We start from the raw sequence: 17,735 nt of genomic DNA on the forward strand, positions 1-17,735 counted from the left end.
CCAGGGTGTGGAGGGAGATTTGGGTGTTACTGGCATATGCGTGGTATTTAAAGCCACCAGACCAGATGAGACCAGCTGGGAAGAATATACAGATAGAAAGGGAAGGAGCCAGGCTAGAGCTGACTGATGAGACAGGGAGCCAGCCGGGAAGGAAGACCCTTGAAAAAGTCTGGCAACGTAGAAGCTAAGAGAAAAAGGCATTTCAAGAAGATGGGAGGGACTTCCCTGGTGGCGCAGTGGTTAGGAATCCGCCTGCCAATGCAGGGGACACAGGTTTGAGCCCTGGTCTGGGAAGATCCCACATGCCGCGGAGCAACTAAGCCCGTGCGCCACAACTACTGAACCCATGTGCCACAACTACTGAAGCCCGTGTGCCTAGAGCCCGTGCTCCACAAGAGAAGCCCCTGTAATGAGAAGCCCGCGCACTGCAACGAAGAGTAGCCGTCACTCCGCAACTAGAGAAAGCCCGCGTGCAGCAACAAAGACCCAACGCAGCCCCCCCACCAAAATGAAGATGGGAGCAGCCCACCACATGACACAGACCAGAAGAGTGTACAGATTAGGGGCCAGGCGAGGTTGGCCAGAGCAGGTGCAGAGGCACACGGAGGGCAGGAACCCACTGGAGTGGCTGAGGAAAAGAGATGCCGGTGCAGACGAGTCTTTCAAGAAATTCTGTGGGAAAGGCAGCAAGAAATGGGGGTGCAGAGACAAAGGGGATTTTCTTTGCAAAGGCAAGAGATGCTAGAGCAGGACTGTTCAACGGTGGGCGTGATCCAACAGAGCGGGGGAAAACGATGATGCAAGAAAGAGGGTGCCAAGTGCAGGAGTGGAAGCCGAGGGGGTGAGGTCCGAGCACAAGTGGGGGGCAGGGCCCTTCCTCCACAGGCTCCGGGTTGGCGGGCGGCGAAGGTACAGATGGGGGCAGGCTGTTTCGTGGTCGGCAGGCGAGGGCCTTACTACTGACTGCTTCTAATTTCTCAATTAAGACATTCCCTGGGAGATGCTGGGGTGGAGGGCGCGGGGGAAAGGACGACTGCAGCCGGAGAATTCTGCAAAGGGAACAGAGTGAAATAAGGCTTTGGAGGAGTGGGAGCCTGGACGGGCTGGGGAAGCGCGGTAGCGCAGGCGGGCAGGGCTGAGTGCCCAGCTGAGACGTGTGGCTGTGGATCTACAGGGAGCCCAGCCGCACAGTCGGTGTGCTGCAACCTTCGTGGTGCCAGGAAGAAAGCACTGCTGTTACTGTGCTTATTTCACACCTGCAGAAACCAAGTCTTAGGAGAGTTAAGTAACTTGTCTAAGTCTGCACAGCTAGAATCTGAACCCGTGAGACCAGGCTCCTAGGCAGAGATCGTCAACCCCTGTGGGGACACAAAGACTTTCCAAGGAATAGTGGGACTGCCGGTTCTAAGAACACCCATTTCCAGATCCTCAAGTTTCCTTAGTTACTGTTTTCTGTGAGTGATCGTCCTGAGAATGTGCAGGTGTTGGCAGTATCCCTTAATCCCACTTTACAGAAGAAAGGCACACCTCCACCCATCCCAAACATCCTTTTGGTGAAGGTTCCAGGGTGGAAACACTCCCAGCTTTGCACCAAACAATGGGGGAAGGCTGTTCTAACAGCAGATCAAGTCTCATAAGCTACTTGTTAAGAAGGAAGCACGAGAAATGGGACGTCAGTCCAGAGCTCAAAGAGTAGCTGGGGAGAGCGCCGTGATCAGAGTCATGACCGAATAACTACATAAGTGCTCTGAAGGAGAGGGATGTGAGCACAGACGACAAGGATCCAAATCCAGACCAGCGTCAAGACAGCCGACCCTGAGGACGAGGGCCTCAGCTGGGATGGAAGGATAAGTATGTGTCCCCTGAAACAGGGACGACAAACTTCCGCAAAGAGCCAGAGAGTAAATGTTTCCGGCTTTGCAAGCCACTGATTCTCTATAGCAACCACTCAACTCTGCCACAGAGTCAAAGGCGATAAGCAACCAGCAGCTGTGACTGTGTGCCAGTAAGGTGTTATTTACGACAGCAGGCAGTGGAAGACCCCATTCTTAGTTTGCCTGGACATTTATCAGAAAAAAATAGGCCTTGGTTGGTAGCGTTGGATGATTTCGAGCTACCAGTGGGAGGAGATGCTGACAATGGTGAGGGCCGCGGTGGAGGGATCTTTCCTGGGACAAAAGGAATGGCAGGTCCAGAGGCCAGGTATAGGTAGGGGGTGTGGTGTCTACAAGGAAAAAGGTCCCTGCTGCAGGAGCCCCAGAGTCCGGGAGGGTGGCAACAGGGCTGGCCAGACATGGCAGGGCCCCGCAGGGCCATCTACCCCAAGGCAGGAGGAAGCTTTCCGAGGTTTGGAAGGCGTTTTTCATTTGGGCTGAGAGGATGGTGTTTAGGGCTGGGGGAGTAGGGCAGGGCCAGGTGGTGACAGGATGATGTAATCAGATTTGTGTTTTGAAAACACTGCGGGGTATGAGAGCCTGAGGGAGACAGGAGCCTACTGCACTAGTGAAGGGAGCTCAGCCTGGGGTGTTGGGAGTGGAAGGGAGAGGAGTAGTGGTGCTGGGCACTCTGCAGCAGGGAAGAAGAACTGGGCAGAGAGGAACAAGGAGGTGTCGGGAGGAGGGCCAGGTTCAGGCTGGAGATGAGGGTCATTGGGGAGGAGAAGATACAGAAGCACCTGTGTTGTGGCCTACACTTGAAGATTGCTTCCTTTCCTCTCTCCCCCCAGTCCTTGCATTTCTGGCTACCCTTTAGTGCCCCACTCATCCATGTATATCTGGAGGAGTAGCAGGGCCCCTCCCCGAGATGATGGGGCAGGGAGTGCAGAGATGCGGAACCAACCGGAAGTCACTGAAGCTTAGGGGGCTCCAAGGGGTCTGGGCTGTGCCTCACACTCACCTGAGGGCAGCAGACCTTCCTGCTCTGGGGGGACTTCCGGCCGGAGTATCTCCTAGAAGTGAGGAAAGAAAAATCTCTTTCTAGGGAAGAGAAAAAAAGTAGTTCTTCAGTTCCTTCTTGTCTTGGGGGTGACACTGCAGAGCAGGAGCTTTGAGACAGCCCCCCTCCCTGGAGGCGACAGCAACAGCAAGAGGACTGGCCTCAGACAAAGCAGAGCCTCTCGGTTATTCCACCTGCTGAGTGACCTCGGGCAAATTACCTAACATCTCTGATCCTGTTAAAGGGTGTGAATACTAACTACCTTGAAGGGCTGATGAGCCAATTAAAGAAAATGACGTATGCAGAGAGTACACAGGGCAAGCACTCAACCCATAAGAAAAAACAAAAAACGCACTGGCTTCAAAAGAAAAACAAAAACTCAGAACTTTGCACAACTGAAATGAATAAATGTTGGACTAAACACTTAAAAGAGTAACAATTTATCAACCTCTTAAGATGTTAAATTTAATATTCATTGAAATGTCATTAAATTTGAAGACAATTTCCAGGTTAGATTTTTTTTTTTCACTTTGAAATTCCTGTGTGTCCATGACGACTGCTGGGAAAGCAAACCTTTTGAGTTGGTAGCTGCAAATGCTTAGAAAAATAAGTGGTGGCTATTATAATTTCCAGCTGATAACTGCAGCCATACTCTTCCCTAAGGGCTGCCAGGTATGCTCTTCCCTTGTGCCCTGGACCAGGACTTCTCAAACTGGAATGTGCTTACAGATCCCTGGGAGACCCCTGCAAACTGCAGGCTCTGCTTTAGTCGATCTAGAGAGACGTCGACGCTGCTGGTCCTTGGACCACACTTAGAGCAGCGAGTCTTTGCCACACCACGGGAGCCACGTGGGGCAGAGAGGTGAAGGCCCAGCAGCCTGCCTCCTGAGCCAGGAAACCAACCCCAGGGAGGAGGCCTCACGGGAGAGGGGGCTGCTGAACTACCCTGCCCTCCTCCCCTACCCAGTCTATTTCCGCTCTTTTCAGCTGGCATCTAAGAGCGAACAAGGGTGGCTCTCCTACCCCCAACCCTGTTAATTCCTCCAGCACACCTTTCTCTACTCTGTTTTCTCTTCTGTATCACTTTCCCTGAAATCTGGGCCCCACCTTTTACCACCTGATGTTAATAGCTGTTTCAAAGTTCACTAACAGGGTTCTTTTTGGAGGGGGATGATGAGAATGTATTGGAATTAGTCGTGATGTGAATACACTAAAAATCACTGAATTACACATTTCAAAAGGGTTAATTTTATGTTATGTAAATTAGGTTTCAATAAAGCCGATATATAAAGATCACCAACAACCTAACTGTATGATTCCATGGCTTCCTCCTAGGCCTGGTTCTGTGGTACTCTCTGTAGCAGTTGGCACCACTGACCATCCTTCAGTATAGCCCACCTTGGCTGCCACAGCCCTATTCTTTCTGGGCTCCTCATGCCTCTGATTTCTCTTTCCGCCACCTCCTGCGTGTAGGAGGTCCCCAAGGCTCTGACCTCAGCCTCCTTGTCTTCTCCCTTCTTTGATATTCCCATTTAGAGGTAATTTCTACAAACACATCTATTTGAATAAATCCTCAGTCGGGAGTCCCAGCCCTGATCTCTCCCTAAGCCGTATCACCAGCAATGTCTTAGACGTCTCCACCTGATGTTCCATCCTTCCCTCAAACTCATCATCTAAAATTGAACGTATAGCCTTTCTCCACAGACCTGATCCTCCTCTTGATTTCTTACTTCTAAATGGAACATCTACAAATGCTGGCTGCTAGATGCTTAGAGCTGCTTAGAATCTGGAACCCGCCCCAGCTCCAGTCTCCTCCTGGCCTGTCCTACTGTGCTTGAAAGCTCTTGAATTTCCATGAGTTTCCATCCTTCTTATGGCTTCACGTCCATCTTCACAACTGTGCAGAAAAGCGTTAACACAACAGTCCTGACTACTGTCCTTGAAAAGTCCTGATTGCAAGGTTGGCCCTTGATTGGCATCTGGGGATGTAGCTTTTGGGAGGGCTCCCACCACTGATAAGAGTGGTTCACTGTGCCTAAATTGTGCAAACAATGTGGTTTACGCTGAATACCCACTTTCCTTCTGGGAGTTTGGAATCTGGGTATGTGATCACACAGGGGAGCGCCTATGTGATCAGCCCCCAGTAAAACCCTGGGCATTGGGGTCCCTAACGAGCTCCTCTGACAGGCAACATTTCACACGAGTTGTCACAACTCGCTGGGGGAATTAAAGCGGGTCCTGTGTGACTCTGCGGGAAAGGACTCTTACAAGCTTGTGCCTGGTTTTACTGGACTTTGCTCCACGTGTCTTTTCCCTTTGCAGATTGTGCTTTGTGCCCTTTCGCTGCCATAGATCACAGCGGCGAGTACGACTACACACTGAGTCCTGCGTGTGTCCTAGGGAATTACTGAAAGTTAACATGGCCTTGGGGACAATTCCCCCACCCTAGTTTAACCTAGCCACAATCCTAACTGCAGTTTTCCAGCCTTCAGAGAGAGGGTCTTTAGGGGACACGTCACCCAACTTCCCACCCAACACGGAACCTTTTAGGCAGCATGCGGCAGCTCTGCCAGGGCCCCCCAGGGATAGGAAGCTCACCACAGTGAGACAGCACTGCCTCTTGGGAGGTCCCTCCTTCCTGCCGAGCACCCTTGCTTTCCCTGAGGGCATTAGACTGAGGGAGGGGAATGGTTTAACTGGTCAGAAAGGCCAGACTGACCGAAGCAGGAGACTGATTAGCCTATCTGGACAAAATCCTGGCTCCCCAGCTGTGCTGGAAAACCCTGGGCACACAAACCTCTCTGCACCTCAGTTCTCGCTGTAAGATGGAGGTGACAGGATTTCTCATAAAGCTGCGGTGGGGAATGACACAAGTCAAACAGTGGCTGGTGCAGAGCACGACGTGTGCATTAGCATTATTTTTATTCAGATTACTGCTAGGTGCTCAGATACATGCTCTTTGACAGTATGAACTGTTTTCACCATATTTAAGAAAAAAAAAAACTCTCCTCATTCCTATCCCCTCCACAGGGTCCTAGATGTTGCTACGGGGGTTTGATTAGCCAGATGTTGTCTGCCCCCTGGGTCCTACTGACCATTAAAGATGAGGCTTTGCTGCATCCCTGGGGTGCCCCATAAAAAGGGGCAGACAGGGGGCTTCCCTGGTGGCGCAGTGGTTGGGAATCTGCCTGGTGGTGCAGGGGACGCGGGTTCGAGCCCTGGTCTGGGAAGATCCCACATGCCGCGGAGCAACTGGGCCCGTGAGCCACAATTGCTGAGCCTGCGCGTCTGGAGCCTGTGCTCCGCAACAAGAGAGGCCACGACAGTGAGAGGCCCGCGCAACGCTATGAAGAGTGGTCCCCGCTTGCCACAACTAGAGAAAGCCCTCGCACAGAAACAAAGACCCAACACAGCAATCAATCAATCAATCAATCAATCAATAAGAACGTGAATTTCTAAAAAAAAAAAAAAGGGGCAGACAGCCCCCAGCTGGAGGATGTAAATTTATCCTAACCCAAGGAGGTGTCGCCCTGGCTTCACAGTCCTGAGCTGAATCCTGGTTTAGCCACCCACGGGCTGGTTGCCCATCAGAGTCCTTTCACTGTTGCCACGGGGACTGCCTCACTGTTGCCACGAGGACTGCCTCTCTGTCCCCTCAGTGCCTGTGGGTCTTCTCACTTGCCGTCCCCTCTGCCTGGAACACAGTGGTCCTCCGCTTCTCCTGCCACTTACTGACCTTCTCAGGGCTGGACGGGGTCCCCCGCCTCCTGCTGCCTCAGCACCCTGAGTATACCCGTCACCAGTGCCCAGTCCACTGTAGGATAACTGCCTGACCTCGATTTCCCACTAGACCACACAGCGGAGGCTGTGCTTGCCTCCACGCCGTGTTCCCAGTGTTTATTTAGCACAGTGCCTGGCACGTGGCGCTCTTTACGTGTCTGTTAATTGCGAAAAGAAAGTTGGCTTCTCTGAACTCTGGTTTCCTCAACTGTGAAGTGGATTTAATGTGTATTTCAGCAGGCCGTTGTGAGGATTAAATCAAAAGGATACCTGGGGCTTCCCTGGTGGCGCAGTGGTTGAGAATCCGCCTGCCAGTGCAGGGGACATGGGTTCGAGCCCTGGTCCGGGAAGATCCCACATGCCGCGGAGCAACTAAGCCCGTGCGCCACAACTACTGAGCCTGCGTTCTAGAGCCTGTGACCCACAACTACTGAGCCCGCGTGCCTAGAGCCCGTGCTCCGCAACAAGAGAAGCCACCGCAATGAGAAGCCCGCACACTGCAACGAAGAGTAGCCCCCGTTCACCGCAACTAGAGAAAGCCTGCACGCAGCAACAAAGACCCAATGCAGCCAAAAATAAAAAGTAAATAAATAAATAAATAAATATATATATATATATATAAAGGATACCTGGTGCCTGGCACATGGTAGACACCTAATAACTGACATCTGCTATTTTAAAATTCCCACACGTCCCAGCACTTCTGGTGTGCTGACTCTACAGTTGCTAAGCATTAACATTTCAGTCATTTTGGAGGGTAGTATGGGGTACGTGAGAGAGAACCAGGCCTGAGGATTTCAGTATTAAGGCCCCTCCCAGCCCGGACTAGATGGTAGCTGGGTGTGGCAGGGGACAGAGGGGACGGAAGTCCCTAGCTGGCACCTTACCCTTCAGCAGTCTTTTTCTCTGCAACATTAATTCTTCTCTCCGGAATCTCTCTGGATCCAGTTTCGAGTAGTCCCAGCTATTATAGCTGTGTGGGCAAGGATATATACCTAAGAGGGAGTCAAGAGTGATCGTGAAAACTTCTGCAAAAGAGAAAGGGAGGCAGAAAATGGAAGACAGAGGCCTCTGAGATGCCCCGGCTGGGCTTCCAGCATTATCCCTCCTCCCTCCCCCCAGTACTGGCCTTGTAGCCTTGAGTGAGCCACCTCCTCTCTACGAGACTTTGGTTTCTTCACCTGGAAAATGGAGATGTGATGCCCACCCTGCCCTCCTGACAGTGTGAGTGTGAGGATCAGATCACACCACACACGTGTGAACCTGTGACACGCTACACAGATGTGAAGGCATAGTAATTATTTGTTTTCCTGTCTATCTCCTCTGCCTTGAAGGCAGGGGCTGGGTCTGATTCATCTTTGCACCTCCAGGGTTTAGTATTGGACCTGGCACACAATAAATAGGCACTTAGTAAATGTTTGTTCAACATACTATTACACTTCGCTGGGCTTCCCTGGTGGCTCAGTGGTTAAGAATCTGCCTGCCAATGCAAGGGACATGGGTTCAAGCCCTGGCCCGGGAAGATCCCACATGCCGCAGAGCAACTAAGCCTGTGTGCCACAACTACTGAGCCTGTGCTCTAGAGCCCGCAAGCCACAACTACTGAGCCCACGTGCCACAACTACTGAAGCCTGCGCACCTAGAGCCTGTGCTCCGCAACAAGAGAAGCCACCTCAATGAGAAGCTTGCGCACAGCACCAAAGACCCAACACAGCCAAAAATAAATAAATAAATAAATTTATAAAAACAAACAAAAAACCATACTATTACACTTTGCTAAGTACCAGAAATGGCTTTGCCCAAAATATTCGATGGCGATGCTTATGGGGCTAATACTTTTCTTTTAAGGGAACCATTTGTTTCAGAGTCCTGACTTCTTGGAGCCTGAATCCTCAGATATTAGAGAAATTCCACTATCTCTCGCAGTTATTTGATTTAGGAAGGAAAAGACCAAAGATTACTTGAAAAATTTGAGCCCTTATGCAAAGCTGCTGTCTTCATTGGACAAAGAAAGCAGACAGGAGGTTTATTACTGGGGGTAGATTAGGGGAAGGAGGCACAGTCTTGGACAAAAAGTGGAATAGGAAGAAGGAACAGAAAGAAAAGAGTCAGAGAATGGGAGGCAAGATGGCATAGTGGTCAAAGACCTAGCTTTGCAGTGGGACAGCCTGGGTCTGAATACCTGCTCCCCCATTTGTTTCCTTTAGGACTTCTTTGATGCTGCATATGTTAAAAGGACTGAAGAGGTGTGCAGAAAATAGTCAACATAGCAGTCTCAAGCCTACTGTCCTTAAAAAAGCCTGTTTGCAAGACTGGCCCTTGGTTGGCATCTGACATAAAACTTTCCCTAACTACCTAGGAGAAATAGATACATTCCTAGAAACATACAACCTACTAAGACTGAATTATCAAGAAATAGGGAATATAGTTCAAGATGGCAGAGGAGTAAGACGTGGAGATCACCTTCCTCCCCACAAATACATCAGAAATACATCTACATGTGGAACAACTATAGAACACCTTCTGAATGCTGGCAGAAGACTTCCCAAAAGGCAAGAAACTCCCCATGTACCTGGGTAGGGCAAAAGAAAAAAGAAAAAAACAGAGACAAAAGAATAGGGATGGGACCTGTGCCAGTGGGAGGGAGCTGTGAAGGAGGAAAGGTTCCCACACACTAGGAAGCCCCTTCGCGGGCGGAGACTGCGGGTGGCGGAGGGGGGAAGATTCGGAGCCACGGAGGAGAGCACAGTCAGGGGTGCGGAGGGCAAAGCGGAGAGATTCCCGCACAGAGGATCGGCGCCGACCAGCACTCACCAGCCCGAGAGGCTTGTCTGCTCAGCCGCCGGGGCGGGCGGGGGCTGGGAGCTGAGGCTCGGGCTTCAGTCGGATCGGATCGCAGGGAGAGGACTGGGGTTGGCGGCGTGAACACAGCCTGAGGGGGCTAGTGCGCCACAGCTAGCCGGGAGGGAGTCTGGGAAAAAGTCTGCAACTGCCTAAGAGGCAAGAGACCATTGTTTCAGGATGCGCGAGGAGAAGGGATTCAGAGCACCGCCTAAACGAGCTCCAGAGACGGGCGCGAGCTGCAGCTATCAGCGCGGACCCCAGCGATGGGCATGAGATGCTAAGGCTGCTGCTGCCGCCACCAAGAAGCCTGTGTGCGAGCACAGGTCACTCTCCACACCGCCCCTCCCGGGAGCCGGTGCAGCCCGCCACTGCCAGGGTCCTGTGAGCCAGGGACAACTTCCCCAGGATAACACACACCGGCCTCTGCCGCCTGCAGGCTTGCCCCGCATTCCGTACTCCTCCCTTCCCCCCGCCTGAGTGAGCCAGAGCCCCCTAATCAGCTGCTCCTTTAACCCCGTCCTATCTGAGTGGGGAACAGATGCCCTCAGGCGACCTACATGCAGAAGCTGGGCCAAATCCAAAGCTGAACTCCAGAAGCTGTGTGAACAAAGAAGAGAAAGGGAAATTTCTCCCAGCAGCCCCAGGAGCAGCGGATTAAATCTCCATAGTCAACTTGATGTACCTGCATCTGTGGAATACCTGAATAGACAACGAATCATCCCAAAACTGAGGTGGTGGACTTCGGGAACAACTGTAGACTTGGTGTTTGCTTTCTATGTCTAATTTGTTCCTGGTTTTATGTTTATCTTAGTTGAGTATTTAGAGCTTATTATTATTGGTAGATTTGTTTATTGATTTGGTTGCTCTCTTCCTTTTATATATATATATATTTTTTTTTTTTTTTCCTTTTCCTCTTTTTGTGAGTGTGTATGTGTATGCTTCTTTGTGTGATTTTCTCTATACAGCTTTGCTTTTACCATTTGTCCTAGGGTTCTGTCTGTCGGTTTTTTTTTTTTTTTTTAGTATAGTTTTTAGCTCTTGTTATCATTGGTGGATTTGTTTTTTGGTTTGGTTGCTCTCTTCTTTCTTTTTTAAAAAATTTTATTACTTTTAAATTTTTTTATTTTTAATAATAGTTTTTTAGTTTTTGTTTTAATAACTTTATTTTTCTTTCTCTCCCTCTCTCTCTCTCTCTTTCTTTTTTCTCCCTTTTCTTCTGAGCCATGTGGCTGACACGGTCTTGGTGCTCCAGCCAGGGTCAAGCCTGAGCCTCTGAGGTGGGAGAGCCGAGTTCAGGACACCGGTCCACCAGAGACCTCCCAGCCCCATGTAATATCAAACGGCGAAAGTTCTCCCTGTCTCAATGCTAAGACCCAGCTCCACTCAATGACCAGCAAGCTACAGTGCTGGACACCCTATGCCAAACAACTAGTAAGACAGGAACACAACCCCACCCGTTAGCAGAGAGGCTGCCTAAAATCATAATAAGTTCACAGACACCCCAAAACACACCACCGGACGCGGTCCTGCCCACCAGAAAGACAAGATCCAGCCTCATCCACCAGCACACAGGCACCAGTCCCCTCCACCAGGAAGCCTAAACAACCCATGGAACCAACCTTACCCACTGGGGGCAGACATCAAAAACAACAGGAACTACGAACCTGCAGCCTGAGAAAAGGAGGCCCCAAACACAGTAAGTTAAGCAAAATGAGAAGACAGAGAAATACGCAGCAGATGAAGGAGCAAGGTAAAAACCCACCAGACCAAACAAATGAAAAGGAAATAGGCAGTCTACCTGAAAAAGAATTTAGAGTAATGATAGTAAAGATGATCCAAAATCTTCGAAATAGAATGGAGAAAATACAAGAAACGTTTAACAAGGACCTAGAAGAACTAAAGAGTAAATAAACAATGATGAACAACACAATAAATGAAATTAAAAATTCTCTAGAAGGAATCAATAGCAGAATAACTGAGGGAGAAGAACGGATAAGTCACCTGGAAGATAAAATAGTGGAAATAACTACTGTAGAGCAGAATAAAGAAAAAAGAATGAAAAGAATTGAGGACAGTCTCAGAGACCTCTGGGACAACAATAAATGCACCAACATTCAAATTATAGGGGTCCCAGAAAAAGAAGAGAAAAAAAAAGGGACTGAGAAAATATTTGAAGAGATTATAGTTGAAAACTTCCCTAATATGGGAAAGGAAACAGTCAGTCAAGTCCAGGAAGCACAGAAAGTCCCATACAGGATAAATCCAAGGAGAAACACGCCAAGACACATATTAATCAAACTATCAAAAATTAAATACAAAGAAAAAGTATTAAAAGCAGTAATGGAAAAGCAACAAATAACATACAAGGGAATCCCCATAAGGTTAACAGGTGATCTTTCAGCAGAAACCCTGCAAGCCAGCAGGGAGTGGCAGGACACATTTAAAGTGATGAAAGGGAAAAACCTACAACCAAGATTACTCTACCCAGCAAGGATCTCATTCAGATTTCATGGAGAAATTAAAACGTTTACAGACAAGCAAAAGCTAAGAGAATTCAGCACCACCAAGCCAGCTTTACAACAAATGCTAAAGGAACTTCTCTAGACATGAAACACAAGAGAAGGAAAAGACCTACAATAACAAACCCAAAACAATTAAGAAAATGGTAATAGGAACACACATATTGATAACTACCTTAAATGTAAATGGATTAAATGCTCCAACCAAAAGACAGAGACTGGCTGAATGGATACAAAAACAAGAGCTGTACATATGCTGTCTACAAGAGACCCACTTCAGACCTAGGGACAGATACAGACTGAAAGTGAGGGGATGGAAAAAGATATTCCATGCAAATGGAAATCAAAAGAAAGCTGGAGTAGCAATTCTCATATCAGACAAAATAGACTTTAAAATAAAGACTATTACAAGAGACAAAGAAGGATACTACATAATGATCAAGGGATCAATCCAAGAAGAAGATATAAAAATTGTAAATATTATGCACCCAGGGACTTCCCTGGTAGCACAGTGGTTAAGAATCCACCTGCCAATGCAGGGGACACAAGTTCGAGCCCTGGCCTGGGATGATCCCACGTGCTGCAGAGCAACTAAGCCTGTGTGCCACAGCTACTGAGCCTGCACTCTAGGGCCCACGAGCCACAAGTACTGAAGCCCGCACACCTAGAGCCCATGCTCCGCAACAAGAGAGGCCACCACAATGAGAAGCTCACGCACCACAACAAAGAGTAGCCCCTGCTTGCTGCAACTAGAGAAAGCCCGCGCACAGCAACGAAGACCCAATGCAGCCAAAAATAAATAAAAGTAAATTTTAAAAAGTATTTATGCACCCAACATAGGAGCACCTCAGTACATAAGGCAAATGCTAACAGCCATAAAAGGGGAAATCGACAGTAACACAATAATAGTAGGGGACTTTAACACCCCACTTTCACCAATGGACAGATCATCCAAAATGAAAATAAATAAGGAAACACAAGCTTTAAATGATACATTAAACAAGATGGACTTAATTGATATTTATAGGACATTCCATCCAAAAACAACAGAAAACACTTTCTTCTCAAGTGCTCATGGAACATTCTCCAGGATAGATCATATCTTGGGTCACAAATCAAGCCTTGGTAAATTTGAGAAAATTGAAATCATATCAAGTATCTTTTCTGACCACAACGCTATGAGACAAGATATCCATTACAGGAAAAAATCTGTAAAAAATACAAACACATGCAGGCCAAACAATACACTACTAAATAACCAAGAGATCACTGAAGAAATCAAAGAGGAAATCAAAAAATACCTAGAAACAAATGACAATGAAAACACGATGACCCAAAACCTATGGGATGCAGCAAAAGCAGTTCTAAGAGGGAAGTTTATAGCAATACGATCCTACCTCAAGAAACAAGAAACATCTCAAATAAACAACCTAACCTCACACCTAAAGCAATTAGAGAAAGAAGAACAAAAAAACCCCAGAGTTAGCAGAAGGAAAGAAATCATAAAGATCAGAGCAGAAATAAATGAAAAAGAAATGAAGGAAACGATAGCAAAGATCAATAAAACTAAAAGCTGGTTCTTTGAGAAGATAAACAAAATTGATAAACCATTAGCCAGACTCATCAAGAAAAAAAGGGAGAAGACTCAAATCAATAGAATTAGAAATGAAAAAGGAGAAGTAACAACTGACACTGCAGAAATACAAAGGATCATGAGAGATTACTACAAGCAACTCTATGCCAATAAAATGGACAACCTGGAAGAAATGGACAAATTCTTAGAAAAGCACAACCTCCGAGACTAAACCAGGAAGAAATAGAAAATATAAACCGGCCAATCACAGCACTGAAATTGAAACTGTGATTAAAAATCTTCCAACAAACAAAAGCCCAGGACCAGATGGATTCACAGGCGAATTCTATCAAACATTTAGAGAGGAGCTAACACCCATCCTTCTCAAACTCTTCCAAAATATAGCAGAGGGAGGAACACTCCCAAACTCATTCTACGAGGCCACCATCACCCTGATACCAAAACCAGACAAAGATGTCACAAGAAAGGAAAACTACAGACCAATATCACTGATGAACATAGATGCAAAAATCCTCAACAAAATACTAGCAAACAGAATCCAACAGCACATTAAAAGGATCATACACTATGATCAATTGGGGTTTATCCCAGGAATGCAAGGATTCTTCAATATACACAAATCAATCAATGTGATAAACCATATTCACAAACTGAAGGAGAAAAACCATATGATCATCTCAATAGATGCAGAAGAAGCTTTTGACAAAATTCAACACCCATTTATGATAAAAAAAAAACCTCCAGAAAGTAGGCATAGAGGGAACTTAACATAATAAAGGCCATATATGACAAACCCACAGCAAACATCGTTCTCAATGCTGAAAAACTGAAACCATTTCCACTAAGATCAGGAACAAGACAAGGTTGCCCATTCTCACCACTATTATTCAACATAGTTTTGGAAGTTTTAGCCACAGCAATCAGAGAAGAAAAAGAAATAGAAGGAATCCAAATCGGAAAAGAAGAAGTAAAACTGTCACTGTTTGCACATGACATGACACTATACGTAGAGAATCCTAAAGATGCTACCAGAAAACTACTACAGCTAATCAATGAATTTGATAAAGTAGCAAGATACAAAATTAATGCAAGAAATCTCTTGCATTCCTATACACTAATGATGAAAAATCTGAAAGAGAAATTAAGGAAACACTCCCATTTACCATTGCAACAACAACAACAAAATACCTAGGAATAAACCTACCTAAGGAGACAAAAGACCTGTATGCAGGAAATTATAAGACACTGATGAAAGAAATTAAAGATGATACAAATAGATGGAGAGATATACCATGTTCTTGGATTGGAAGAATCAACATTGTGAAAATGATTATACTACACAAAGCAATCTACAGATTCAATGCAGTCTCTATCAAACTACCAATGGCATTTTTCACAGAACTAGAACAAAAAATTTCACAATTTGTGTGGAAACACAAAAGACCCTGAATAGCCAAAGCAATCTTGAGAAAGAAAAAGAGCTGGAGGAATCAGGCTCCCTGACTTCAGACTTTACTACAAAGCTACAGTAATCAAGACAGTATGGTACTGGCACAAAAACAGAAATATAGATCAATGAAACAGGATAGAAAGCCCAGAGATAAACCCACGCACATATGGTCACCTTATCTTTGACAAAGGGGGCAAGAATATACAATGGAGAAAAGACAGCCTCTTCAATAAGTGGTGCTGGGAAAACTAGACAGCTACATGTAAAAGAATGAAATTAGAACACTCCCTAACACCATACACAAAAATAAACTCAAAATGCATTAAAGACCTAAAAGTAAGGCCAGACACTATAAAACTCTTAGAGGAAAATATAGGCAGAACACTCTATGACATAAATCACAGCAAGATCCTTTTTGACCCACCTCCTAGAAAAATGGAAATAAAAGCAAAAATAAACAAATGGGACCTAATGAAACTTAAAAGCTTTTGCACAGCAAAGGAAACCATAAACAAGATGAAAAGACAACCCTCAGAATGGGAGAAAATATTTGCTAACGAATCAACAGACAAAGAATTAATCTCCAAAATATAGAAGCAGCTCATGCAGCTCAATATCAAAAAAACAAACAACCCAATCCAAAAATGGGCAGAAGACCTAAATAGACATTTCTCCAAAGAAGATATACAGATTGCCAACAAACACATGAAAGGATGCTCAACATCACTAATCATTAGAGAAATGCAAATCAAAACTACAATGAGGTATCACCTCACACCAGTCAAAATGGCCATCATCAAAAAATCTACAAACAATAAATACTGGAGACGGTGTGGAGAAAAGGGAACCCTCTTGCACTGTTGGTAGGAATGTAAACTGAAACAGTCACTATGGAAAACAGTATGGAGGTTCCTTAAAAAACTAAAAATAAAACTACCATACGACCCAGCAATCCCAGTACTGGGCATATACCCTGAGAAAACCATAATTCAAAAAGAGTCATGTATCACAATGTTCACTGCAGCTCTATTTACAATAGCCAGGACATGGAGGCAACCTAAATGCCCATCAACAGATGAATGAATAAAGAAGATGTGGCACATATATACAATGGAATATTACTCAGCCATAAAAAGAAACGAAATGGAGTTATTTGTAGTGAGGTGGATGGACCTAGAGACTGTTATACTGAGTGAAGTAAGCCAGAAAGAGAAAAACAAAATACCGTATGCTAACACATATATATGGAAAAAAGAAAAAAGAAAAAAAGATGGCTCTGAAGAACCTAGGGGCAGGACAGGAATAAAGACGCAGATGTAGGGAATGGACTTGAGGATGTGGGGAGGGGGAAGGGAATGGCATGGACTTATATATACTACCAAATGTAAAATAGATAGCTAGTGGGAAGCAGCCGCATAGCACAGGGAGATCAGCTTGGTGCTCTGTGACCAACTAGAGGGGTGGGATAGGGATGGTGGGAGGGAGATGCAAGAGGGAGGAGATATGGGGATATATGTATATGTATAGCAGATTCATTTTGTTATAAAGCAGAAACTAACACACCATTGTAAAGCAATTATATTCCAATAAAGATGTTAAAAACAAACAAACAAAAAATCCCAACAAAGAAAAACCCGAGTCCAGATGGCTTCACAGATGAATTCTACAAAACTTTTAACTCCAATACTTCTCAAACTCTTCCAAAAAACTGAAGAGGAGGGAATACTCCCAAAGTCTTTTAAGGAGGCCAGCATTATCCTAATGCCAAAGCCAGATAAGAATACTAGAAGAAAAGAAAATTACAGGCCAGTATCCCTGATGGACCTAGGTATAAAAATTCTCAATAAAATAGTAGCAAACAGAATTCAACAGCACATTAAAGGGATCATACGCCATGATCAAGTGGGATTTATCCCTAGGATACAAGGATGCTTTGACATACAAAAGTCAATAAATGTGATACACCACATTGATGAAATGAAAGATAAAAATCATATGATCATCTCAATAAATGCAGAAAAATATTTGACAAAATTCAACATCTTTTCATGATACAAATTCTCAACAAGTGAGTACAGAAGGAGCATACCTCAACATAATAAAGCCCACAGCTAACATCATACTCAAATGTGAAAGGTTGAAAGATTTTCCTCTAAGATCAAGAACAAGGGTGGGTTTCCCTGGTGGCGCAGTGGTTAAGAATCCGCCTGCCAATGCAGGGGACATGGGTTTGAGCTCTGGTCCGGGAAGATCCCACATGCCGCGGAGCAACTAAGCCCGTGTGCTACAACTACTGAGCCCCCATGCCACAACTACTGAAGCCCGTGCACCTAGAGCCCATGCTCTGCAACAAGAGAAACCATGGCAATGAGAAGCCCGTGGACTGCAACGAAGAGTAGCCCCCACTCGCTGCACCTAGAGGAATCCTGCACGCAGCAACGAAGACGCAATACAGCCAAAAAAAAAAAAAAATTACAAAAATAAATAAATAAACATATTTCAAAGCTATGAAAATCAAAACAATATAGTACTAGCAGAAAAACAGATCAATGAGACAGAATTGAGAGCCGAGAAATAAACCCATGCATATATGATCAACGAATACTTAACAAAG

The 17,735-nt window shown here is 45.9% G+C and overlaps 1 protein-coding gene across 4 annotated transcripts in view; it reads right to left on the minus strand.

Moving 5' to 3' along the window:
- Window positions 1-17,735, minus strand: part of FAM227A (family with sequence similarity 227 member A) — a 98,725-nt gene that overhangs the window by 44,145 nt on the left and 36,845 nt on the right. For all 4 annotated transcript variants that reach the window (XM_082352761.1, XM_082352764.1, XM_082352763.1 and 1 more), the window contains 2 exons: window positions 7,602-7,709; window positions 2,896-2,947 (listed from right to left, as the gene is read on the minus strand). In XM_082352761.1, coding sequence (XP_082208887.1) covers window positions 2,896-2,947; window positions 7,602-7,709 — 160 coding nt within the window. The remainder of the gene's footprint in view (window positions 1-2,895; window positions 2,948-7,601; window positions 7,710-17,735) is intronic.

This window comes from Balaenoptera borealis, assembly GCF_965194805.1.
Source record: "Balaenoptera borealis genome assembly, chromosome: 13".
Taxonomy (NCBI): Eukaryota; Metazoa; Chordata; class Mammalia; order Artiodactyla; family Balaenopteridae; genus Balaenoptera; species Balaenoptera borealis.